The 26,185-nt window shown below is 42.5% G+C and overlaps 2 protein-coding genes across 2 annotated transcripts in view; one reads left to right on the plus strand and one right to left on the minus strand.

Moving 5' to 3' along the window:
* The window catches only part of LOC109865557 (LIM and SH3 domain protein 1), a 36,774-nt gene extending 34,894 nt beyond the window's left edge, over positions 1–1,880 (plus strand). Inside the window, exon 7 of the mRNA XM_020453830.2 lies at positions 32–1,880. Within this exon, the coding sequence (XP_020309419.1) occupies positions 32–205 (174 nt within the window). The 3' untranslated portion in view covers positions 206–1,880. The remainder of the gene's footprint in view (positions 1–31) is intronic.
* Positions 1,830–24,128, minus strand: LOC109865556 (kelch domain-containing protein 1). The gene is made up of 13 exons (XM_020453829.2): positions 23,820–24,128; positions 22,991–23,061; positions 22,554–22,671; positions 15,363–15,475; positions 13,406–13,490; positions 13,210–13,308; positions 12,944–13,018; positions 12,634–12,692; positions 12,315–12,427; positions 11,578–11,650; positions 11,223–11,307; positions 3,018–3,097; positions 1,830–2,325 (listed from the first exon to the last, which is right to left on the minus strand). Exons 1-13 carry the CDS (start codon positions 23,922–23,924, stop codon positions 2,166–2,168), a joined length of 1,236 nt encoding a protein of 411 aa, XP_020309418.1. The 5' UTR covers positions 23,925–24,128; the 3' UTR covers positions 1,830–2,165.
* Between the last annotated feature and the right edge of the window lie 2,057 nt (positions 24,129–26,185).

The raw sequence follows: 26,185 nt of genomic DNA on the forward strand, positions 1-26,185 counted from the left end.
ATATACAGTATGTCCCCATATCTGTCTACAGAAGCGCTACCGGGCTCTGTACAGCTACACGGCTGCCGACGCTGACGAGGTGTCTCTCCAGGAGGGCGACCTGATTGCAGACGTACAACAGATAGATGAGGGATGGATGTACGGCCGCATCGAACGCACCGGGCAACAGGGCATGCTACCTGCTAACTACGTCCAACCCCTCTGAAACCCTGGGCCTCGTTCAATTGGTTGAAACATTCAGAACACTGCAGACAGAAATGTAAGCATGGGTTGTGTTCATTAGGCACCAAAGGGAAGAAAATGGATTGAAAGAAGGTGTGACTGCCCGGACGTGTCCAATAAGAAACGCTCAATTTACTTTTTCATTGCAAAGCGTTTAAAACCCTTTCTGTTGCATGTCATAATGAACAAAACCCAGGTTGAAGGTTAGTGTCCTCTCTAGGTTGTACTTTTCTATCTGCAAGGTTCAGAGTTTCACTCCACTGCTGAACTTAGTCCAGGAGAAATGGGGAGATGAAAAAAAGGGGGGGGGGATATGGGAAACAAGTCACAGCCCAAGAGAGGGAGAGGAGGGAAGAAAGAGAAAAGGAAACAACTAGTGCCATTAAGACTTGAATATTGTCTCTGACCATGTTTTTGCTCATATGGTCTATTATTCATGGTTTTTGAAAAGTCAATTGATTTAGCTAATAAAGCTTCTCACTGCCATTTTCAGTACACAGTCCACTATCGGACAGCTCAATGCCCTAATACTACTACACCTAAATGGTTTTAAATGTCTAGGTCTTCCCGGTGGTTTATTTGTAGTGACATAACGACCCCAGTGAGGCCATACCATATTAAGCTTGCATCTATTAGGCAGTATAAAATATATAGAGTTCCCCAAAATGTATTAATTATTCCGAAATTTTGCATGAAGTTGGAAAGTTTAGGATCGGCTTCCAGTTGACAGTTGTACATTTTAGGACAGATATTTCTATAATTTAGAACCTAGAGGGCTTCCGTGTTAGTACTTGTTAGCAAACTGTATTTACTAACTAGTACCTGTTAGAATACCTACCGGTCTGTATCTACTGATTACAATAGTCACACTGATCAGCAGCACTTGGTTTGGGCTAGGCAGAAACAGGTGTGCACAATTATCAATCAATGGTATTTTATTAGGATCCCCATTAGCTGTTGTGAAAGCAGCAGCTACTCTTCCTGGGGTCCACACCAAACATAAAATAGAACATTAATAAACATGAACAGAACTAATGATGTCCTAAAAGAGCCGTTTAAAATATCACCGCTGTGCATACGAAAAAATACTTAATTGGTGGTGTGATACGGCTTGACAGAAATGAAGAATTCAAAAATGTTACCATTCACAGGGATTCAAGGGTGTTTTATAAGTTTGAAAAATTAAATAGGTATGATTTATATTATTCTATTCTAAGTTTTGCAATGAAGCATTCAAATTCATTGGAGTAAAACAGAATATTTGAGAATTTGTCTCATTGTTTTTCTTACATACACAAAGCAGCCTATGTGCCAGAATGTCTCTGCTTCTGCTTTAGAAAGCGAACTTGACTTGAATGCAACAATGTCAAATCTAGCCAATCTTGCAAGCGTTCTTTGAAATCTTGTGCCAGCCAATGTGTAGCTGTCAAGAGGGACTACTTCAATATCTGCATTTAGACAGTCAGCCCAATTCTGATCTTTGTTTCACTAATTGGCCGTTCGATTAGAATTGGGCTGCCTGTCTAATCACGGCCTATGTAGCTAGCATTGTTGAGGTACCCAGTCGAACCAAAGAGTAGGCTTTGAATAGAGCACATCCAACAATATTTTAAGTCAGCAACATTTTATTAATCAACATTAAAAGAAAATACAACAACTTTATTTTCCTGTTTTCATTTTGTCAAGTTAAATGGGCTACTATTGATTGTACATTAATTGCAAAACATTGTTTTTTTGCCAAATACCCAATCTTACTACCTGTAGCCATCTCCCATTCATGACCTGTGTGAGAAGAGCTTTAGACCGATGCACCAAATGAGACTCATTTCCTAATGAGCTTTAGAAAAGTGAAAGGAACAAGTTCTGATAAAAACAAATAGAATACCACACTTAAACAAAACAGTCAATAAAACTTTTGTCATGTAATATATCTTGAAATACTGTCAATCTAAAACCAGGTCCAACCGTTTTTTATTTTCCTGGTTTGGGCCGATCCTGAAGAAGGACACTCTCTTGTCCACAGTCTCCTGTAGTTTGGGTGGCAGCCACAAAAGCTGCTCTTGCAAAACATCAGCGTTATAGCCTATGCAGTCTTTACATAATCTATAAAGAGAAATTGAAGTACAGGTTTGTTAAAACATCAACAGATAACCAGGTGGCTGGAAACTAAAAAGGTGTGTTACTATAGATAGCATGGCAACCATATACAATGTGTGTAATATACACAGACTTGAGAAAAGTAGCGATTGAATATCTAAAAATAGTTCTCTCTCTGGTTAAGGCTTAAATAATTGGTTTTAAGTTTACAGTTTCACATAAAACATGTCAAATCTTTATTGCACATTTACAGTGATGTTCATTTTTGGTTAAGTTCTTCATAAAATCAGCACTACGTCACAGTGGAAAAACACAGCAAAATCCACACAACACTAAAACAACAAGTAACGTTAGGATCAAAGTCGGAGTATAAATTGCACAACATGCTCAAATGGTCACTGTGGACTTTGTTAAACCACTTAGTCATGAATGGTTGGGTTGAGAGTGGACCAACACGTACACACACACTTGCACAGGCGACTACTGTACATGTGCCAGTGCACTGAATTACACATATTTTACCTTTATATAACTAGGCAAGTCACAAATTCTTATTATCAATGACGGCCTAGGAACATTGGGTTAACTGCCTGTTCAGCTCGGGGATTTGAACTTGCAACCTTTCGGTTACTAGTCTAACGCTCTAACCACATTAGATTTTGATTCAAGTGCAGTTTATCACCAGGTGTGTGGTTTACCTGAGTAGGGGGTATGGCTGGGTCTGAAAGACTAGAACATCTTTGCAGTGGTTCTGTGACGGAGACCTCAAAACAGTGACCTGAAAGCAGAGGGTTGGTAACATAGTAGTGAGATGGGTAGATGAATGGATGGATTGATAGAGGGTATATAGTGACATAACAAACCCAGTGAGGCCATACCATATTAATTAAGACTAAACCCAAACATTGCATTTGCTTGACTAGGTTCCTATGTGCTGGATCCTGTTTTAAGTCCATTCATGTTCCATATAGAAATGTATGAATCCATACATTTATACGCAAAAGCTCAAGTCCACCTCGCACCCAAGCAGTTGCGTTGGAAATCACCTTAACTCCATTTGAGCTTTGTTTGAGTCAGTCCAAACCAGCTAAAGTTTTGTTTACTTAGAAAATGATTATAAGGCCCCTAAACAAGATGTTAAATAGGGAATTTTACCCCTTTTTCTCCCCATTTTCATGGTATCCAATTGTTTAGTAGCTACTATCTTGTCTCATTGCTACAACTCCCGTAAAGGCTCGGGAGAGACGAAGGTTGAAAGCCATGCATCCTCCGATACACAACCCAACCAAGCCGCACTGCTTCTTAACACAGCGCGCATCCAACCCGGAAGCCAGCCGCACCAATGTGTCGAAGGAAACACTGTGCACCTGGCAACCTTGGTTAGCGGGCACTGCACCCGGTCTGCCACAGGAGTCACTGGTGCATTTTGAGACAAGGATATCCCTACCGGCCAAACCCTCCCTAACCCGGACGACGCCGGGCCAATTGTGCGTTACACCAAGGACTTCCCGGTCGTGGCCGGTTGCGACGGAGCCTGGTCGTGAACCCAGGGACTCTGGTGGCACAGCTGGCGCCCTTAACCACTGCGCCACCCGGGAGGCCCAGGGAATGATATGTTTTAACGTGTTGTTTCAGAAGTTTCAACATAGAAATGTATTTGTGGCTTGGTTAAAAATACGTTCTCTTCTACAATATTTCACAAGGAAATGCAATCTATTTTTTTTAACCTTTATTTAACTAGTCAAGTCAGTTAAGAACACATTCTTATTTTCAATGACAGCCTAGGAACAGTGGGTTAACTACTAACTGTCTGAATCGCCATGTCCCCAGCCAGCCCAACCACTCACCGGACCCATATGTTCACTTGGCTACGCATGCCTCTCTCTAATATCAATATGCCTTGTCCATTACTGTCCTGGTTAGTGATTACTGTCTTATTTCACTGTAGAGCCTCTAGCCCTGCTCAATATGCCTCAACCAACCATGTTGTTCCACCTCCTACATATGCGATGACATCACCTGGTTTAAACATCTCTAGAGACTATCTCTCTCTTTTCATTACTCAATGCCTAGGTTTACCTCCAATGTACTCACATCCTACCTTACCTTTGTCTGTACACTATGTCTTGAATCTATGCTATCGTGCCCAGAAACCTGCTCCTTTTACTCTCTGTTCTGAACGTGCTAGACGGCCAGTTCGTATAGTCTTTAGCCGTACCCTTATCCTACTTCTCCTCTGTTCCTCTGGTGATGTGGAGGTTAATCCAGGTCATGCAGTGCCTAGCTCCACTCCCACTCCCCAGGTGCTCTCATTTGTTGACTTCTGTAAACGTAAAAGCCTTGGTTTCATGCATGTTAACATTAGAAGCCTACTCCCTAAGTTTGTTTTACTCACTGCTTGAGCACACTCTGCCAACCCAGATGTCTTAGCCGTGTCTGAATCCTGGCTTAGGAAAACCACCAAAAACCCTGAAATCTCCATTGCTAACTATAACATTTTCCGCCAAGATAGAACTGACAAAGAGGGCGGTGTTGCAATCTACTGCAAAGATAGAAAGTAATACAGAACTCTGCAGGCTAATTCTGTACCCAAACTATGAGCTTCTACTTCTAAAAATTCACCTTTCCAGAAACAAGTCTATCACGGTTGCCGCTTGCTATAGACCTCCCTCTGCCCCCAGCTGTGCCCTCGATACTATATGTGAATTGATTGCCCCCATCTATCTTCTGAGCCTGTGCTACTAGGTGACCTAAACTGGGACATGCTTAACACCCCGGCCATCCTACAAACTAAGCTTGATGCCCTCAATCTCACACAAATTATCAATGAACCTACCAGGTACAACCCCAAATCCGTAAACACAGGCACCCTCATAGATGTCATCGTAACTAATTCACCCTCCAAATACACCTCTGTTGGTTTCAATCAAGATCTCAGCGATCACTGCCTCATTGCCTGCATCCGTAATGGGTCTGCGACCAAACGACCACCCCTCATCACTGACAAACGCTCCCTGAAACACTTCTGCGAGCAGGTCTTTCTAATCGACCTGGCCGGGGTATCCTGGAATGACATTGGCCTCATTCCGTCAGTAGATGATGCCTGGCTATTCTTTAAAAGTGCCTTCCTCACCATCTTAAATAAGCATGCCCCTCTCAAAAAAATGTAGAACTAGGAATAGTCCAGACCTGTCTGCCTTTGACCAGCACAAAAACATCCTGTGGCGTTCTACATTAGCATTGAATAGCCCCCGTGATATGCAACTTTTCAGGGAAGTTAGGAACAAATATACAAACTCAAAAAAGTTCTGGGACACTGTAAAGTCCATGGAGAATAAGAGCACCTCCTCTCAACTGCCCACTGCTCTGAGGCTAGGAAACACTGTCACCACCGATAAATCCACTATAATTGAGAATTTTCATAAGCATTTCTCTACGGCTGGCCATGCTTTCCACATGGCTACCCCTACCCCGGTCAACTGCCCGGCACCCTCCACAGCCTCCACCCGCCAAAGCCCCCACCATTTCTCCTTTACCCAAATCCAGATAGCCGATGTTCTGAAAGAGCTGCAAGATCTGGACCCCTATAAATCAGCCGGGCTAGACAATCTGGACCCTCTCTTTCTACGATGATCTGCCGAAATTGTTGCAACCCCTATTACTAGCCTGTTCAACCTCTCTTTCGTATTGTCTGATACTGCCACGGTCATCCCCCTCTTCAAAGGGGGTGACACTCTAGACCCAAACTGCTACAGACCTATATCTATCCTACCCTGTCTTTCTAAGGTCTTTGAAAGCCAAGTTAACAAACAGATTACTGACCATTTCGAATCCCACCATACCTTCTCCGCTATGCAATCTGGTTTCAGAGCTGGTCATGGGTGCACCTCAGCCACGCTCAAGGTTCTAAACGACATCATAACCGCCATCGATAAGAGACATTACTGTGCAGCCGTATTCATCGACCTGGCCAAGGCTTTCGACTCTGTCAATCACAACATTCTTATTGGCAGACTCGACAGCCTTGGTTTCTCAAATGATTGCCTCGCCTGGTTTACCAACTCCTTCTCTGATAGAGTTCAGTGTGTCAAATCGGAGGGCCTGTTGTCTGGACCTCTGACAGTCTCTATGGGTGTGCCACAGGGATCAATTCTCGGGCCGACTCTCTTTTCTGTATACATCAATGATGCTGCTCTTGCTGCTGGTGATTCTCGGATCCACCTCTTCGCAGACGACACCATTCTGTATACTTCTGGCCTTCCTTGGACACTGTGTTAACTAACCTCCAGACGAGCTTCAATGCCATACAACTCTCCTTCCATGGCCTCCAACTGCTCTTAAATGCAAGTAAAACTAAATGCATGCTTTTCAATTGATCGCTGCCCGCACCTGCTCGCCCGTCCAGCATCACTACTCTGGACGGCTCTGACTTAGAATACATGGACAACTACAAATACCTGGGTGTCTGGTTAGACTGTAAACTCTCCTTCCAGACTCACATTAAGCATCTCCAATCCCAAATTAAATCTAGAATCGGCTTCCTATATCGCAACAAAGCATCCTATATCGCAACAAAGCATCCTTCACTCATGCTGCCAAACATACCCTCGTAAAACTGACCATCCTACCGATCCTCGACTTCGGTGATGTCATCTATAAAATAGCCTCCAACACTCTACTCAACAAACTGGAAGCAGTCTATCACAGTGCCATCCATTTTGTCACTAAAGCCCCATACACTACCCACCATTGCGACCTGTACGCTCTCGTTGGTTGGCCCTCACTTCATACTTGTCGCCAAACCCACTGGCTACATGTTATCTACAAGTCTCTGCTAGGTAAAGCCCCGCCTTATCTCAGCTCACTGGTCACCATAGCAGCACCCACTCGTAGCACGCGCTCCAGTAGGTATATCTCACTGGTCATCCCCAAAGCCAATTCCTCCTTTGGTCGTCTTTCCTTCCAGTTCTCTGCTGCCCATGACTGGAACGAATTGCAAAAATCTCTAAAGCTGGAGACTCACATCTCCGTCACTAGCTTTAAGCACCAGCTGTCAGAGCATTTTACAGATCACTGCACCTGTACTTAGCCTATCTGTAAACAGCCCATCTATCTACCTACCTCATCCCCATACTGGTATTTATTTATTTTGCTCCTTTGCACCCCAGTATCTCTACCTGCACATTCACATTCACATTCATCTTCTACCATTCCAGTGTTTAATTACTATATTGTAATTACTTCACCACCATGGCCTATTTATTTCCTTAGCTTACCTCTTTTGCACTCACTGTATATAGACTTTTTGTTTTCTTTTGTTCTACTGTATTATTGACTGTATGTTTTGTTTATTCCATGTGTAACTCTGTGTTGTTGTACGCTTTATCTTGGCCAGGTCGCAGTTGCAAATGCCTCGTTCAGGGGCAGAATGACAGATTTGTACCTTGTCAGCTTAGGGATTTGAACTTGCAACCGATTGCTAGTCCACCACTCTAACCACTAGGCCACGCTGCCACCCCTTAAATAGTAATATAGCTAGTGGACTCCTGATATCTCCAGGAGTGATAAGTATAATTTGTTGTCTTTATCTGTTGTGGTCTTGTACATTTCTTTTGCTAGCTAGGGCCATCTACTTTAAGTGCTGCCTGTTTTCCCAGTGGCATACTTCATGTGTGAACTGCTGACAGCTCACAATTTGCAGATTGTTGACACATCAACCAGGATCAAGTGGCTGGGCAATTAGTTACTTGGTTTGGTAATCACTGGCTGTATTGGGAGGTGTGCTCTCCACCTCTGCTAGGCAATTAGCAATTATTGTTAGTTCTCCAGTCTCCCCTAGTTTGTCAGCAGCAGCTGTAAGCCGCGATCGTGTCGATTTTGTCGCAAAACTAAGACACCTGCCGAAACAAAGACGGTTCTGCCGAGTTGTTCTGCAGAGTTATTCAATGAAAGAGAGGAGGGCTTCACACCACTCGTGTATCTTACCGAGTTATTTACAGATTTTCCTTTTGCTCTTTTGTAGCTTTGTCAACTATGAGTTCGCTCCTCTCCCTGTATGCTTTACAGACTCTCCTCACCTCTTGGCTGCAACCCTTTTAATTTAGTGTACCCTGCGCGCACAACACATGTCGACCCTACTCTCCTCCCTTTCCGTATCCTATGACTCACACTGTCCCCTTTCCTCCCAGCTGGCTTGGCCCTTCCCTCGTGCTCCGTGGCCGAGTGACTCATTGGGAGCTTACAGAACAAGGCTGTAGGCAGCTGAGCGAAAATGGAACTTCCGGAGGACCTATTATCCTTTCACTCCCTCCTCTCCACCCCTATGGGAGGGCAGCTCCTACTCAGTGATTGAGGGAACAGTGCAAGGTTAAGATGAGCAGCCTGAAATTGGGTCACCATGACCAAAGGCAGTGACCATAACTACTGGTCCAAGAAAGCTAGTTCCCTTAAGAAATCAGTTATCGGTCTTATCAATGGCAGGGTTTTTTTTACAGTGTCTTTCAACCATAAGATTACTTATTTGATCAAATGAAAACTAAACAAAATGAACAATTCAACCATCATTCAGACGCCATCTATCAAGCTAGGGAATGTGAAAAGGATCCTTAAAACTTCTTAGGGCTGAGATCCCGTTAAGGGGATCGATATGACAACAGCCAGTGAAAGTGCAGGGCGCCAAATTCAAAACAACAGAAATTCCTCAAACATACAATCTTATACCATTTTAAAAGGTAATATTGTTGTTAATCCCACCACAGTGTCTGATTTCAAAAAGGCGTTTACAGCGAAAGCACCACAAACGATTACGTTAGGTCACCACCAAGTCACAGAAAAACTCAGCCATTTTTTCAGCCAAAGAGTGGAGTCACAAAAATCAGAAATAGAGAGAGAATTAATCACTAACCTTTGATGATCTTCATCAGATGACACTCATAGGACTTCATGTTACACAATACATGTATGTTTTGTTCGATAAAGTTATATTTATATAAAATAATCTCAGTATACATTGGCGCGTTATGTTCAGGAGTTCCAAAAACATGCGGTGATTTTGCAGAGAGCCACATCAATTTACAGAAATACTCATTATAAATGTTGATGAAAATACAAGTGTTATACATGGAAATATAGATAAACTTCTCCTTAACCTGTTGAGTATAGGGGGCAGTATTTTGATGTTTGGATAAAAAACGTACCCAAATGAAACTGCGTATTTCTCAGGCCCAGAATATGCATATAATTGTCAGATTATGATAGAAAACACTCTAAAGTTTCCAAAACTGTCAAAATATTGTCTGTGAGTATAACAGAACTGATATTGCAGGCGAAAACCTGAGGAAAATCCAACCCGGAAGTGCTGTTTTCCCTGAAAGCTCTCTGTTCCATAGCCTTATCAACCAGATTCCTTTTCCTATGGCTTCCCCATGGTGTGAACAGTCTTTAGACATAGTTTCAGGCTTTTATTTTGAAAAATGAGCGCGAAAAATCACATTGGATGGCTGGGTGCCAGCAGCATTTTGCATGCGCAACAGTTTGGAGCAGACATTTTCTCTCTCTCTCCTATTGAAGAAGCTACAGTCCCAGTTGAAATATTATCGATTATATATTGTAAAAACAACCTGAGGATTGATTATAAAAAACATTTGACATGTTTCTACGAACTTTACGGATACTATTTGAAATTTTCGTCTGCCCGGTCTTGACCGCTCGAGCCTTTGGATTTCTGAACAGAACGCGCCAACCAAATGGAGGTATTTTGGATATAAAAATAATCTTTATGGAACAAAAGGAAAATTTATTGTGTAACTGGGAGTCTCGTGAGTGCAAACATCCGAAGATCATCAAAGGTAAGCGATTCATGTTATTGCTTTTCTGACCAATCTACTTGGCTGTTAGCTGTTTGTAATGTTTTGTCTACTGAGAGAGATGGCCTTACATAAACGCTTGGTATGCTTTTGCCGGGAAAAAAATGAAATCTGACACGCCAGGTGGATTAACAACAAGCTAAGCTGTGTTTTGCTATATTGCACTTGTGATTTCATGAAAATTAAATATTTTTAGTAATTTAATTTGAATTTGGTGCTCTACAATTCAGCGGATGTTGTCGAACAATTATCACGGTAACGGGATGGGTGCATCAAAAAGTTAATGCAACTGCTGTGTCAGATTTCAAAAAAGCTTTACGGAAAAAGCAAACCATGCAATAATCTGAGTACAGCACTCAGAGAACCAACAAGCCAAAAAGATATCTGCCATATTGTGCAGTCAACATAAGTCAGAAATAACATTATAAATATTAACTTGACTTTGATTATCTTCATTAGAATGCACTCCCAGGAATCCCAGTTTCACAATAAATGTTTGATTTGTTCGATAATGTCCATCATTTATGTCCAAATAGCAACTTTTGATAGCGCGTTTGGTAAACAAATCAAAACTCACGAAGTGCGTTCACTAGTTGCAGACGAAATGTCAAAAAGTTCCGTTACAGTCCATAGAAACATGTCAAACGATGTATGGAATTAATCTTTAGGATGTTTTTAACATAAATCTTCAATAAGGTTCCAACCGGAGAATTCCTTTGTCTTCAGAAAAGCAAAGGAACAGGAGCTACCTTTCATGTGAAATGCGCCTTACCAGCTCGTGGCTGCTGGCAGACCTCTGACTCATTCCCCTCTCATTCAGCCCCCCTTCATAGTAGAAGCATCAAACAAGTTGAAGCCTTAGGAAGTGCAACATAACCAATATTCCACTGTATCTTCAATAGGGGCTGAGTTAAAAAACTACAAGCCTCATATTTCCCACTTCCTCTGGGCACCTTATTCATCCACGCTACTCAATACTGCCCCTAGCCATAAGAGGTTTTAAGGACTTGTTTTTCCCCAGTGTAGACTTATACGTACCGAGTCCATCAGGAGGACGTAGTCTCGACTCCCCCCGAAGACAACCACATCATTATCCTTGCCCCGACACGCCGAATGCCACAACCTATGGAGGTATACCATGTTCAGACAGGTATACCATGTTCAAACAACTTTTTGTTTTGTTTAATTGAATAAAATAAATATCTGCTCACTAATTGGTTGCACCTAACGAATAAAGAAATAAAAAACAGGAACGTCGCAAGCATTACAAAAAGTTATTGCTGGTTGAGTCTCTCGGTTCAAAACGTCTGCACAGAGATGGCGTGTTACTGGAAATTAGGCTAATGACAGTGAGAATATGCACAAACAGTGGCTTTTGATGGCCATCCCCTACCTGGGCTTGTCATGGTGTAGGTGATCCATCTCTCTCCATGTATTTGTCTGAGTGTCAAACTCCCATCCGTCACCTAAAGGAAAGATATGAAAGAATATGTATGATTTTTTTTACAAACCACCTTCAATACATATGTCATTCTTTACAAAAGCACTACTCACAGGAAACCCAGAACTAAAATCTTCAGTAATGCGTCAGAGGCTCGATTAAGTTCTGGGGGGCAGACATGTTCGAAAAAATACTAGAATGAGGGGCAGCAGCAAGGCGGTAGCTCCACCCCCCTCTCTTTGCAAGTTACAGGCTAGTCTATGGGCCAATTGTGCCACCCACTTTCTAAATGCAAAAGATGTGGACATCTGTGAAATCGTGATTTGTCCAAATGATCCATGGTGATAATAAATCTGCGCAGCGGAACAAAGTTCCTCGTTAGTCATCGCATCAGTCTGTTGACAGATGCTAAAATACCAGTTATGTTACATGCTGTCCACGAGAGATTACAAAAGCACTTTAGCATTTTAGAAAGACGTAAGTGCAATAAGGACCGATGGGGCTGTTATGAATCCTTTTTACACCCATAATGCATAGGGTTTGATAAAAATACAAATGTAAAAAATAAAATAAAAATGTATCTATTTGCTGATTCAATGAGGTAACACTTTTGTTAGACATAACTAGCCTAGTAGACAAAAGTGAGTGTAGCACTCGGTCTGGTTTATCCAGGCTAGCTTCAGACTTACTTAAAGAATCACCGGTGATACTCAGCCCACCAAACAGGAAGAGGGTGTGGTCAGACACTGGGGTCAGGGTGTGCATGGAACGCCCCACGGGCACCAAAGACGAGAGGAAGTCACTGGAGGAATGCAGAGTGTTTTACACAAACACACAGATATAGCACTAAACACATGCTAACAAGGACAAAAGTTTACAGAGACGAGCCCCTGGTTGTTGTAGGTTGAGTAAACATATTAGATCTAACAGTCTTGAGGCATGCTAGAGACCCAGGTTCAAACCCAGTCAGTCACATACTTTATATAGATATAGAGTAAATGAGCTTACATCCGTGTCCATATCCAGGTGTCCAGATCCAGACAGTGGATGTCCAAATCTGTGTCCTCCTGTCACAAATATGAAATGTTTTGAAATCACAGGGACATAAGTCAGTCACCATCAGCAAATCCTTGTCTCAATCACAAGATGCCACATTGTCAGCTTCTTTGCTCTTCTCCTGATAGGTCAATACAGTTGGCAACCACTGATATAAAGATGTTCAAAGCAAAGGACCAGAGTTGATTTCAAGATGGCAGATTCGAAAAGAGATGTTGTATACCACCCATAAACAGCAGGAATCTAATGGTGGTCCACTCACCAGACCTCCGCAGATGTAACCTTTGTCCCCCAGGGTGGCGCTGGTGTGGGAGGCTCTAGGAGATGGGGTCTGACCCTACGGAAGGAAGCCACGAGGGAACGTGTCATCAAGAGTATTATCAATGTGTCAACAACAGAAAACAAGTGACAAGATAGTTGCTACATAATTAAATAAAAATCATACTCAAATCATGATTAGGGACATGTCAACAATAATAAGACCATTCATTTCATTCACATGAATATAGTAGTACCACACACACTCACATGGGTTTCAGGTTCTTCCCACGTCGCAGTGTGTGTGTCAAAAATGTTGACTTCGCTGTTCCAGCCCCAGAACCTAAAGAATGTCGTCCCAATCATTGCCTGAGGAGTTATAACACCCAAGTAAAACATAAACATATTCCAGTATCAGTGATCATGTAGTGTATTTATATTGTTTGTTAATTTCTTATTTATTTACCCAGGATGATTCATGGACTGTGAAGTTCCTTGAGTTGTTGACCTCTCTTATGGTTTTACATCCATACCCTCCAAAGTAGATGAGCCTATAAAACAATAACACAAAAGATCACTAATGGCACCATCATTACTACATCCAGCTGCTCACTGCAGCAATTGATTAATAAATGCATCGAAAGTAACCCTCTCACATATATTGCAAGCAGTGAACACAGTGTACACTCACATAATGTTTGCATCGTTTTGTTTGTTCACAATACACCCATCACTGTAATCTAAGTCAGTCCTTACTACGAATGGCTATTTACCTCCCATTGAGATGTAAATGAGCAATTAGGTAAATTAGGTAAATTACCAAGTAAAATTAGGGATTCTAACTGAGTGAATCTGAATAGGCAGTTAATAGACATTGTCAGCTAGAAGGTGTGAATGTTTGGCGAATGGCTCAAGAGCACCTTTTGTTGCAGGGCTAGCCTTAATGCTAGCTAACAATGGGTGTGGGGAGAAGGCTTTAAAATACCCTCTTCCTCTGCATCGTCATCACATTTCTAGGCCTAACCAGTCTGGATAGTGATCAATGTCATAAATGTCGGTTTGCAAACTACCGGTAATTTACCAAAGTAAATCAGAATTTTCAATCATCAACAGGTCATCTATGGCCATATACGGTCATTTATACTTAAATAATGAAAAATATATATTTTATATTTGCGTCCATGAGTTTCTAGTTAATAGACCATATGGTTCAAGAGAAAATGGCCTAATGCAAAAAAAACATCAACCAACAATGGCATTATTTTTCAATTAACACTGCAACTCTTCCAACTATTGACTTTTTTCACATCCGCCATCAGTTTGACGCTAAAACATTTACAGCAAAGATGTATTGACATTTAATATATACAGTATATACACGTTTTATTAACCTTCATTTAATTAGGCAAGCTAGTTAAGAACAAATTATTATTTACAATGACAGCCTACCCTGGGGCGTCAGGTAGCCTAGTGGTTACAGCGTTTCGATCTTGAATCCCCGATCTGACATGGTAAAAAAATCTGCTGTTCTACCCCCAAACAAGGCAATTTAACTCACTGTTCCTAGGCCGTCATTGAAAATAAGAATTTGTTCTTAACTGACTTGCCTAGTTAAATAAACGGTCAAATAAAAAATAAATACGTAAAGTAAGATATTTTATACTGAAACCGTCATATTAAACACCAATGGTATTCACTAAGTTGATGGGTTGTAGTGAGGATAATGTTTTACAGCTTTGTCATTCTATTTTTTATTTAACAATCATCTAATTTTATATATTTTACATGTGATGAAAATTCAATCTTGGCAGAATCTACCGCATACACAAAGCCGATTAGTGAAGGTGCTGGAGGAAAATCCAAAACTGGAGAAACAGCAAAAAGTCAGATGCAATTATTTTTTGTAATAGAAGCTAAGCTTTCGGTCAGTCAACCATCAGAGCATATCCACAAACAATAGTGGGACAGGTAAGGCCAAAAAGATGTCCAGAGAAATTTAGACACCTCTAATTATCGGAAGTACCCAAAAAGGCCACTAGATGTCATGTGATGAAAATTCAATAAAATCCTTAAAAGTAAAAAATAAAATAAATAGATGTGTGTGTACATTACTTTAGTGCTTGCAGAGATAGCACACTGACAAAGTTCTATACCCATGTAGGTCTTTGTGTGTGTGTGTGTGTGTGTGTGTGTGTGTGTGTGTGCGCGCGTGTGTTACCATCCTTGTGAGTACCTGAAATCCCCCACAAGTCCCCACAATGATAGAACTACGAATGTACCCTCGTGGGTACATTTCCCACAAGTAAAAATACTATTTTAAGCTTAGGAGTTAGGGTTAGAGGTTTAGGGTAAGGAGTTACATTTTGAATGGAAATCTATTTTAGGTCCCCACAAGCATAGTAAAACATGATGTGCGTGTGTACCTGTCTCGGTTTACCCAACAGGACTGTTTGTCTCTGGGTGAGGGGGTGTTTCCCCCAGCGTCTGTCACTTTCCTCCAGGTGTAGCGTCCTTCCAGCAGGTCAACACTGTATAGCTGCAGACAGAGCAACACAGGAACATTACGCTCTCATTTTAACACAAGCAGTGGACTGTTGCTCCATAATGTATAAAAGACATAAAAGGTATAGGCTCTGTCCAGAAACAACCCCAACCTACTAGGCACTTCTGTAGATACAAGAGGATTGCATTTAGGGTGTAAGCAATGTAGCCCTATGTTGGTCTTTGTGTGTGCGCACACACACATTTTACTATACTTGTGGAGTACCAGAAGTCCTCACAAGAATAGTAAACCAACTAAAATTCAGAGAAGTGAGCACATTTTGCTGGTCCCCACTTGTAAATAGGCAATTTTAGGCTTAGTGGTTTAGTTTGGGGTAAGGTTTAGGAGTTATGGAAAATAGAGCTTTGAATGGGAATCAATTGTTGGCCCCCAAAAAGTCAAGTATAGTAGGACAGCTGTGTGTGTCAATTTTGATCCTTAATGATCAACGCCAATGCCTGCTTTCTGAGTGAATATAGAGATGCTTTCACTCTGTTTTACAGAGACTTAGTTAGCTGATGAGATTTCTAATGTGCTGAAATTGAATGGATTTTATGGTCCCATTCACGCAGAGCGCAACCTGGCATCGCCGGAGGAGGGGGTGTGTTTCTACATAAACGAACGCTGGTGTTCTTCCATAAATATCAAGAGCAAAAGACGTTGAAATGTTAGGCATCTCATTGCGCCATTTCAGTGTTTATCCCAACTGTTTATGTACCAGCCACAGCATACTACTACAATTGCTGCTAACATCACCTACCAATTTGTCTCCTGGAGATTTTAACTCTTGCTCACTTCACACTGACCTATAAAACTATGAACAATGTGTTACTTGTAGCACAAGGGGAGATAGGAAATTAGACTTGTGTTATGGTAATATTAACAGGGCATACAAGTCACTGCAGATGCCTCCAGTACTACTAAAATACAAACAAGAGCAGGGAAAGTATTGGAAAGGGCAGTTCAGATATGGTCAGATGAAACGACAGATCAAACAAATTGTATTTGTCACATGCGCCGAATACAACAGTTGTAGACTTGACCGTGAAATGCTTACTTACAAGCCCTTAACTAACAATGCAGTTCAAGATATAGAGTTAAGAAAATATTTACTGAATAAACGAAAGTTAAAAAAATCTAATCAAAAGTAATAAATTACATAACAATAACGAGGCTATATACAGGGGGTACCGGTACCGAGTCAATGTATGGGATTAAAGGTAATATGTGGGTGGGGGGGGTCAATATAAATAGCCTGCAAGGATGTTTTTCCCTGTACAAATTGGGACATTATCAGTATCAGCAGAGACTGCATACAGCCATTTCTGTGAGGGCATGTTAGTCCCCACAAAGATGGTGAAATGCTATCCAAATAACAAGCCAAAGGCAACCAAAAGGAAGTGAAAACTGCAAGGGACCATTAAAACAACAAACAGCCCAGGCTAAAGACAACTACAAAAAGAAAGTGGAAACCAAGGGACGGCTACCGAAGGAATGCGCAGATGAACTGGCAGACATCTTTTGCACTCTCCTTAAAGTGGAACTTACAATGTTTTAAGTACTTTGCAGATATGAAAACAGACCATCATATCACTCCAAAATATCAAATTCCCAGTTTATGCTACAAAACCAACTTTAAAACAGTGTTTTTTTTTAAAGAAGGTTATTTCTATTTGACTCAACATTCCATGATGTACACTAAGGCATTGTAGGCAGAAAAGATGGTTGCAGCTCAATATAATTCACCAATACATTTCTTGGTAGTCCCAAAAAATATTACTATCATGTTTCTTAATTCAAAGACTCAATCGTGGACACTCTGACTGACAGTTATGGCTGCTTAGCGTCATGTACTGTTGCCTCTACCTTCTTGCCCTTTGTGCTGTTGTCTGTGCCCAATAATGTTTGTACCACATTTTGTTGCTACCATGTTGTTGTCATGTTGTGTTGCTGCCATGCTATGTTGTTGTCTTAGGTCTCTATGTAGTGTTGTGGCGTCTCTTGTCATGATGTGTGTTTTGTCCTATAATTTATTTGCAATCCCAGCCTTTTGGTAGGCCGTCATTGTAATTAAAAATGTGCTCTTGTATAATTTTTTTCGGTAGCTACACAACTAGAGATGCACGTGTCATTTGGTTAGCTAGCAAGAAATGCGAATCGCTCTTTGCCCCAGCTAGCACAGTGGATCTGGGCCGATTCTGGTTGAGAGTCGGGGCACTCGGCTGAGAGACTTGGCCGATGTCATGTGGCCCGAGTCTGGGCCGCCTTAGGCAGTATTACTTATGGCTAGGAGGAAGGGATTGAGCTCCGGGCCGATACCGGTGTGAGTTATCGGGCCCAAATGTATTACTTGGGTCTCAGGCCAATTCCACTGTATCGCAGTTTAGGCTGTTACAAATGTACTGATATAAGTGGATGCACGTGGCATTCCGGCGACTGAGAAAAACTACTTAGTTGTGCCTGTTGTTCACACGCGTATCTGCCCTCTCATTGGGTAGAATGGTCCCACCGGATTTCCACTGTCTCTCTTGTGTGTGCATCCTTTTCCTGGAATTCTCTTCTGCTTTTTGACTGCATGCAGCCTCACCTTCTCTGTGTAAAACTCTAACACCTGCAGGTAGACCCCAGCATTATCTTGTGGGTGCTGGACTTCCTGCTGAACAGGGGGCAGTATGCCAAGTTCAACAACACAACATCCCTTCCTCTGTGTACATCTACTGGTTCAAGGGGGAAATTAATCTCTCCAGTGCTATTCTCCATGTCCACCAATGACATGAAAGGTTCAGACAGAGACTGCTTGGCAGCGAAATACACCGACGACGCCACCCTTGTGGACTCCTCAGATTACACAATGCATTCCCAAACAGAAGTAAACAGGGTTTATGAATGGTGCTTATAACAACCTCACACGCAACATCAACAAAATCAATGCTCATTGATTTCCAGAGGAAAGCAGAGGAAGCCAGCTATTCCTGGGTATTGAACAGGCAGAAAGAGCGGGGAGATTCAAGTACCTGGGGAATATTATGGACAGCACACTTGCTTTTAATGGCAACACTGAATTTTTTATTTTATTTTTTAAATCCAACAACATCTGCACCTCCTATGCAGACTAAGACAACTTTGTGCTTAGTTCCATCCTGTACTCCCCATTCACCCACGACTGTGTGGCCGCACACGACTCCAACACCATCATTAAGTTTGCTGACGACATGACGGTGGTAGTCCTGAACACCAACGACAATGAGAGTGTGTGGTGTGGTGCCAGGTCAACAACTTCTCCCCTCAACTTCAGCAAGACAAAGGAGCTGGTCTTTGAACACAGGAAACAGAAGGACGAGCACGCCCCCCATTCACATCAACGGGGCTGTAGTGGAGCGGGTCGAGAGGTTCAAGTTCATCTGTGTCCACATCACTAAGGACCTATCATGGCCCAAACACTAACCCAGTCATGAAGACTTCTTCCCCCTCAGGAGGCTGAAAAAATTTGGCATGGACCCACAGATCCTCAAAAGGTTATTCAGCTGCACCATTCAGAGCATCTTGACTGACTACGTCACTGCCTGGTATGGCAACTGCTTGGCATCTGACCGCAAGGCACTACAGAGGGTAATGCAAACAACCCAGTAAATCACTGGAGCTGAGCTCACTGCCATCCAGGACCTCTATACCAGGCGGTGTCAGAGGAAGGCCTGAAAAAAAGACTCCAGCACCCAAGTCATAGACTGTTCTCTCCGCTACCACACGGTAAGCGGTACCGGAGTGCCAAGTATGGGACCAAAACAGCTTCTACCCCCAAGATATAAGACTGCTGAACAGTTAATTAAATGGCTACCCGGAGTATTTGCATTGACCCCCTATATTTTTTTGCACTGGCTCTATGCTGACTCACTGGACTCTAGCCTCATTTGTTTTACCATTTCCTTAAATTTGTTGCATTTTAAATTTGCATTGTTGGGAAAGGTAAGTAAGCATTTCAGGGTAAAGTCCACAACGGTTCGGTTGTATTCAGCGCATGTGACAAATAAAATTGGATTTGAGCTGCATGTCAACACCCAGGGTCTTCAGGGAATCTTTGATAGACGGGCAATGGAAAAGGCCAAACGATCCATAGAGGACCCCACACACAACCTTGCCCAATGATTTGAGCTGCTGCCCTCCAGAAGGAGATATACTCTAAAGTATCACTGTTCAGCAAGAATAGGAGCAGGTCAAGTTTCATTCCGATGGCCATCAGGCTGCTGAACAGTGGGACATAGGACAGATGTAGGTCCAATACATGGTCCGACAGTAGGACACAGCAACTGTGAATATGTGTGCATTAACTATCAATTTTTTCTGCATTACCTGTATTATAGTGTATTGTTTTTGTGTATTTGTTTGCAGACTTCACAAAATGAATTTCCATGTAAATAGACAAAGTACATTGAATCGTATAGCTTGAATTACACTTCACAAGGCCGCAGGGCCAGACGAATTACCAGGACGTGTACTTCAAGCATGACCAACTGGCAAGCATTTTCACTGACATTTTCAACCAGTCCCTGACGGAGTCTGTAATACCAACATGTTTCAAGCAGACCACTATAGTCCCTGTGCCCAAGAACACTAAGGTAACCTGCCTAAATGACTACCGACCCATATCACTCACATCTGTAGCCACGAAGTGCTTTGAAAGGCTGGTCATGGCTCACATCAACACCATTATCCCAGAAACCCTAGACCCACTCCAATTTGCATACCACCCCAACAGATCTACAGATGATGCAATCTCTATTGCACTCAACTGCCCTTTCCCACCTGGACAAAAGGAACACCTATGTGAGAATGCTATTCATTGACTACAGCTCAGCGTTCAACACCATAGTGCCCTCAAATCTCATCACTAAGCAAAGGACCCTGGGAATAAACACCTCCCTCTGCAACTGGATGCTGGAATTCCTGACGGGCCGCACCCAGGTGGTAAGGGTAGGGAACAACACATCCGCCATGCTGATCCTCAACACAGGGGCCCCTCAGGGGTGCGTGCTCAGTCCCTTCCTGTACTCCCTGTTCACTCATGACTGCAAGGCCAGGCACAACTCCAACACCATCATCAAGTTTGCCGATAACACAACAGTGCAACAGTGCAAAAAAATCACCGCCAACGATGAGGCAGCCTATAGGGAGGAGGTCAGAGACCTGACCGTGTGGGGCAAGGACAACAACCTCTCCCTCAACGTGATCAAGACAAAGGAGATGATTATGGACTACAGGAAAAGGAGGCCCGAGCACGCCCCCATTCTCATCGACGGGGTTGTAGTGGAACAGGTTGAGAGCGTCAAGGTCCTTGGTGCCCACATCACCAACAAACGATCATGGTCCAAACACACTAAGACATTTGTGAATAGGGCACGACAAAGCCTATTCCCCCTCAGGAGACTGAAAAGATTTGGCATGGGTCCTCAGATCCTCAAAAGGTTCTACAGCTGCTCCATCGAGAACATCCTTACTGGTTGCGTCGCTGCCTGGTATGGCAACTGCTTGGCCTCCGACCGCAAGGCACTACAGAGGGTAGTGCGTACGGCCCAGTACATCACTGGGCCCAAGCTTCTTGCCATCCAGGACCTCTATACCAGGCAGTGTCAGAGGAAGGCCCTAAAAATTGTCAAAGACTCCAGACCCCTCTTTTACGCTGCTGCTACGCTCAGTTTATAATCTATGTATAGTCACTTTAACTCTACCTACATGTATATATTACCTCAATTACCTCGACTAATTGGTGCCCCCCCACACATTGACTCTGTACCAGTACCCCCTGTATATAGCCTCGCTTCTTATTTTACTGTTGCTGTTTAATTATTTGTTACTTTTATTATCTATTTTCTGCTTAACACTTTTTTTTCCTTAAAACTTCTTAAAGAATTGTTGGTTAAGGGCTTGTAAGCAAGCATTTCACTCTAAGGTCAACATCTGTTGTATTCGGTGCATGTGATAAATCAAGTTTGATTTGATTTGACTTAGCCCGATCAGAGAGCAAGGTGGAGCTACTACCATACTGCTTATGGTTATCAAATTATTAGCAGTGTACTAACAACTACCACGAAAGGTTTGTTTCCTTGTCATACCAAAGAAAACTTTCCCAAGCCCGGATGTAATAGTCTACCAAAGACCATTTCGAACTCCCCTTTTCACAAAGTCAGCTTCCAATTCACTTCCAATCGACAAGCAGCCACATTCTCATGAACACAGTTCCTAGGAATGGCACTAATGCATTCCTGTCTTTTTCTCTGTCTGCACTTCTCTGATATCAGGTTACAGCCCAGGTTGCATATCACGGATAGTTTTCATAACAATGCTACGTGGCCATGAGCAAAACAAAACACGTCCGACAGCTTTTGGCCTTTCTTGGTTCTCTTAATAGGCCCCTATCAATCACACAATCTGATCGGAGGTCAGTTTCACTCTTTAGCACTTTGTACCTCCAAGGGGGGAAAAGGACACAGCTGGATAAAGGCATCCGCATACATAGGTTCGGTTTGCTCCTTGCCGAACTTAGCTAAGAGAAGTGAATGTCTGTGCTCACATACTCCCTTAAAATACCTTCGCTTGGAAAACCGGAAAAAAAAACAGTAATACTACTCTTTGCCCCTCTCGAGACACTGTAGCATAAGTACACTTCTTCAAAAATAGTCTGAATTAATAACATTTTGTAATTCATTTTGACATTTTTGCTGGGATGGTCATAGTCACGCAATTTTACATGAAAATGTTTGGTGAAGTATTTCTCAAGTGAAAAAATGTGCATGAAAACGAGTTGTCTGTTGTTGAATGACAACAAGAATTGCTACTGTTGACCAATCGCAGACAAAGAAGCGCAGACTTAGGCTCCAGAACTTTACACATGCATGAACAGCTGAAAAAAAAACCTGACAGACACCAAAACAAACAAAGATATCACAAAATGTATGCAGAAACTGTTTTGACTCAGAAGCAAACGGTAAGGTTTAGGGTGACCTGATCCTAGGTCATCGGGTGGATAATTGCTGTCTTGGGGTGTGGCGGTAAGAGAGAAAAGGGGGGTGATTCTTACCTGGTTGGTGTGTCCATTTGGGTCACACCCTCCAAACACGTAGAGAGTGCCGTTGTGATAAGAACCGCAGGCACCTGATAAGGCCGGAGGGATTTCTCCCTCCATCCCCCTACGCTCCCTGACACACACACACACACACGCAAATTAAAGCTCCATAGCGTGTATGTTTGTGGGTAGAGTGTGTTAGGACAGGTGGCTTTATCACAAACACAAAAAACGAAATAGGGAAGAGTGATAGCCTTTGTGTACATGCTACGGCACTGCAAACTTGGTCAAGTAAGTGAAGATATTAACGAGCAATAAACAATGAATGACAAAGAAGTGTCAACACCAGCGGGCAGGTGAATCATTTAATTTTAGAATAATTGAAATTAACAATGACTAAAGAGCTTGAATCCAACAGGAAACAGACATTAAGATTGTTATGAGATTCTTACCATATTCCACTCTCCAAATCGCACAGCCAAATCTCATCACTGGGTAACAGTGTTTCTGTTCCGGAGACTGACTGTCATGGAACATAAAAAAAAAAACATCTACCGTCAATAAGATAGTGCAACACTCTATTGAAACATTGTAGCAATTCACACAATAGGCTAAACCTACTAAAAGTTTCGGCAGTGGTAACATTAATAAAAAATGGAAAAGGTAGCCCAACATTCCACCTTATTGTAGAGGTAAATTGGCTTTGGCAGCTAAAACAACCAAATACTCAATCTCATAAACAGGGTCTCAATTGCTCTAGCAACATAAAGCCCTCAACTTTCATTATTATTATTTTTTAAACATACATTATTTTAACCAGTTTTACAGTTGCAGCAGATTGTAGTTTTCAGTGACAAGTTTGTGGCGTCTGTCTTCGTTACACACAGGTGTCCGGAGACGCGTTTGTTTTCTGTGAACAAGCGCTGTAATATGACCGTGTGGGAACCCTAACCCTATAAAGGTGTGTAGTAATTTCCAATGATCTATTATCATTTCTCGCTGTCGGTATGAAAGACAAGTTCATTTTGTTTCCAAAACCGTACTGAAAGCGATGCGTTTGAAATTTAATAAACGAGATTTGAAGCTCAAAAAAACTTCCACGGCTGTAAAGGTATCGTCGATAGGAGCTGAAGGTGGTTACGTCTATGAATTAGTTAGTGAAAAGAAAGCCGAGTTTCTCAACTCAAAAGGTATCTGAACACATTAAATGTGATGCCTATAGCGTTTTGCTCAAATGCGGCTTAAAAAAATAAATAAATACTTTGCCCCATGTAACCATACCTTACAGCCTCCCCACACATAAAGAAAGCTCCCTTCCACGAATGCAGTGTGATCACTCCGCTCCAGCGAGTTCGACATCTCGACACCGGTTCCTGTATCCATCATCTACTGCGACTAAAGAAAAGCAACTGTGTGTCTCTCGGTTTTACTTTCTCCAGATCATAGGAATCCTAATGGCTCTGAGATGGGATGGACTTCTTGCTTACATGCAAAGGCAAGCGAGACTGTGCAAATGTGCTTTTCAGGTTTGATTTAAACTCCTGGGCCGCGTTTCTATTGTGAAACTTAAATCGTTTCAGAACATTATGTGACTGGGTGAAGGCCGCCGTTTCAATTTAATAAATCTTCTACATATTTTTTTAGGCTATAATACACTAGCTCCATTTGAATAGATATAAATAGACACAATACCCTACATTTTATGTCATATGGTATAATGATGCACTTCTAATGGTTTAATTTTATTACGCCGAGGTAAAAAACCTATATAATAATTCTGCAAAACACATAAAATATAGGCTACACGTTTTTCTGTCTTCTAGTACCATTGATTGTAAACTCAGCAAAAAAGAAACGTCCCTTTTTCAAGACCCTGTCTTTCAAAGATAATTCATAAAAATCCAAATAAATTCACAGATATTCATTGTAAAGGGTTTAATCACAGTTTCCCATGCTTGTTCAATGAACCATAAACAATTAATGAACATGCACCTGTGGAACGTCATTAAGACACTAACAGCTTACAGACGGTAGGCAATTAAGGTCACAGTTATTAAAACTTAGGACACTAAAGAGGCCTTTCCACTGACTCTGAAAAACACCAAAAGAAAAATGGCCAGGGTCCCTGCTCATCTGCATGAATGTGCCTTAGGCATGCTGCAAGGAGGCATGGGGACTGCAGATGTGGCCAGGGCAATAAATTGCAATGTCCGTACTGTGAGACACCTAAGACAGCGCTACAGGGAGACGGGACGGACAGCTGAACATCCTCGCAGTGGCAGACCACGTGTAACAACACCTGCACAGGATCTGAACATCACACCTGCGGGACAGGTACAGGACGGCCTGAGTTACACCAGGAACAAACAATCCCTCCATCAGTGCTCAGACTGTCCGCAATAGGCTGAGAGAGGCTGGACTGAGGGCTTGTAGGCCTGTTGTAAGGCAGGTCCTCACCAGACATCACCGGCAACTACGTTGCCTATGAGCACAAACCCACCGTCGCTGGACCAGACAAGACCGGCAAAAAGTGCTCTTCACTGACGAGTCAAGGTTTTGTCTCACCATGGGTGATGGTCGGATTTGCGTATATAGTCGAAGGAATGAGCGTTACACCGAGGCCTGTACTCTGGAGCGGTATCGATTTGGAGGTGGAGGGTCTATCATGGTCTGGGGCGGTGTGTCACAGCATCGTCGGACTGGGCTTGTTGTCATTGCAGGCAATCTCAATGCTGTGCGTTACAGGGACGACATCCTCCGCCCTCATGTGGTACCCTTCCTGCAGGCTCATCCTGACATGACCCTTCAGCATGACAATGCCACCAGACATACTGCTCGCTCTGTGCATGATTTCCTGCAAGACAGGAATGTCAGTGTTCTGCCATGGCCAGTGAAGAGCCCGGATCTCAATCCCATTGTGCACGTCTGGCACCTGTTGGATCGGAGGGTGAGGGCTAGGGCCATTCCCCCCAGAAATGTCCGGGAACTTGCAGGTGCCTTGGGGAACACTGGGGTAACATCTCACAGCTGGTGCAGTGCATGAGGAGGACACATTATTTGTTCAGGGACACATTATTACATTTCTGTTAGTCACATGTCTGTGGAACTTGTTCAGTTTTTGTCTCAGTTGTTGAATCTTATGTTCATACAAATATTTACACATGTTAAGTTTGCTGAAAATAAATGCAGTTGACAGTGAGAGGACTTTTTTTTCTTTGCTGAGTTTAGTAAGCTACAGTTTAGTGTTTCTCAACCTCTGGTCCGTGGGCTGGTACCGATTCCTGGGCTGTTGCTTAACTGGTCCCTCAGATGGTTGGCTGAGCTGACACGCATTTAATAAATTCTTAAACTTACCATCTCTGGTACATTAATGGCATTTATGTTACAAACTCTACACTGCAAATTTGGTTGACCTTTTGGTGGCAGTTCGTGTGACTGCTATTTTGGTCAGAACAGAGTTTGGAGACATTGTACTTTACAGTGCTTTTAATTTTTTACATTTATTTCACCTTTATTTAAACAGGTAGGTTAGTTGAGAACAAGTTCTCATTTACAACTGTGACCTGGCCAAGATAAAGCAAAGCAGTGCGACACAAACAACAACCCAGAGTTACACATGGAATAAACAAACATACAGGCGGGGCTTT

The sequence above is a fragment of the Oncorhynchus kisutch genome, linkage group LG20, assembly GCF_002021735.2.
Source record: "Oncorhynchus kisutch isolate 150728-3 linkage group LG20, Okis_V2, whole genome shotgun sequence".
NCBI lineage: Eukaryota > Metazoa > Chordata > Actinopteri > Salmoniformes > Salmonidae > Oncorhynchus > Oncorhynchus kisutch.

Bases quoted from the DNA above. Each gene is read 5' to 3' on its own strand.
- LOC109865556 (XM_020453829.2), bottom strand. From the start codon at position 23,924: ATGATGGATACAGGAACCGGTGTCGAGATGTCGAACTCGCTGGAGCGG. The intron at 22,672-22,990 runs GTAAGAATCTCA...TGTGTGTGTCAG, and splicing joins GATTTGGAGAGTGGAATATG to GGAGCGTAGGGGGATGGAGG. The intron at 11,651-12,314 runs GTAAGTCTGAAG...TCTTTCCTTTAG, and splicing joins TATCACCGGTGATTCTTTAA to GTGACGGATGGGAGTTTGAC.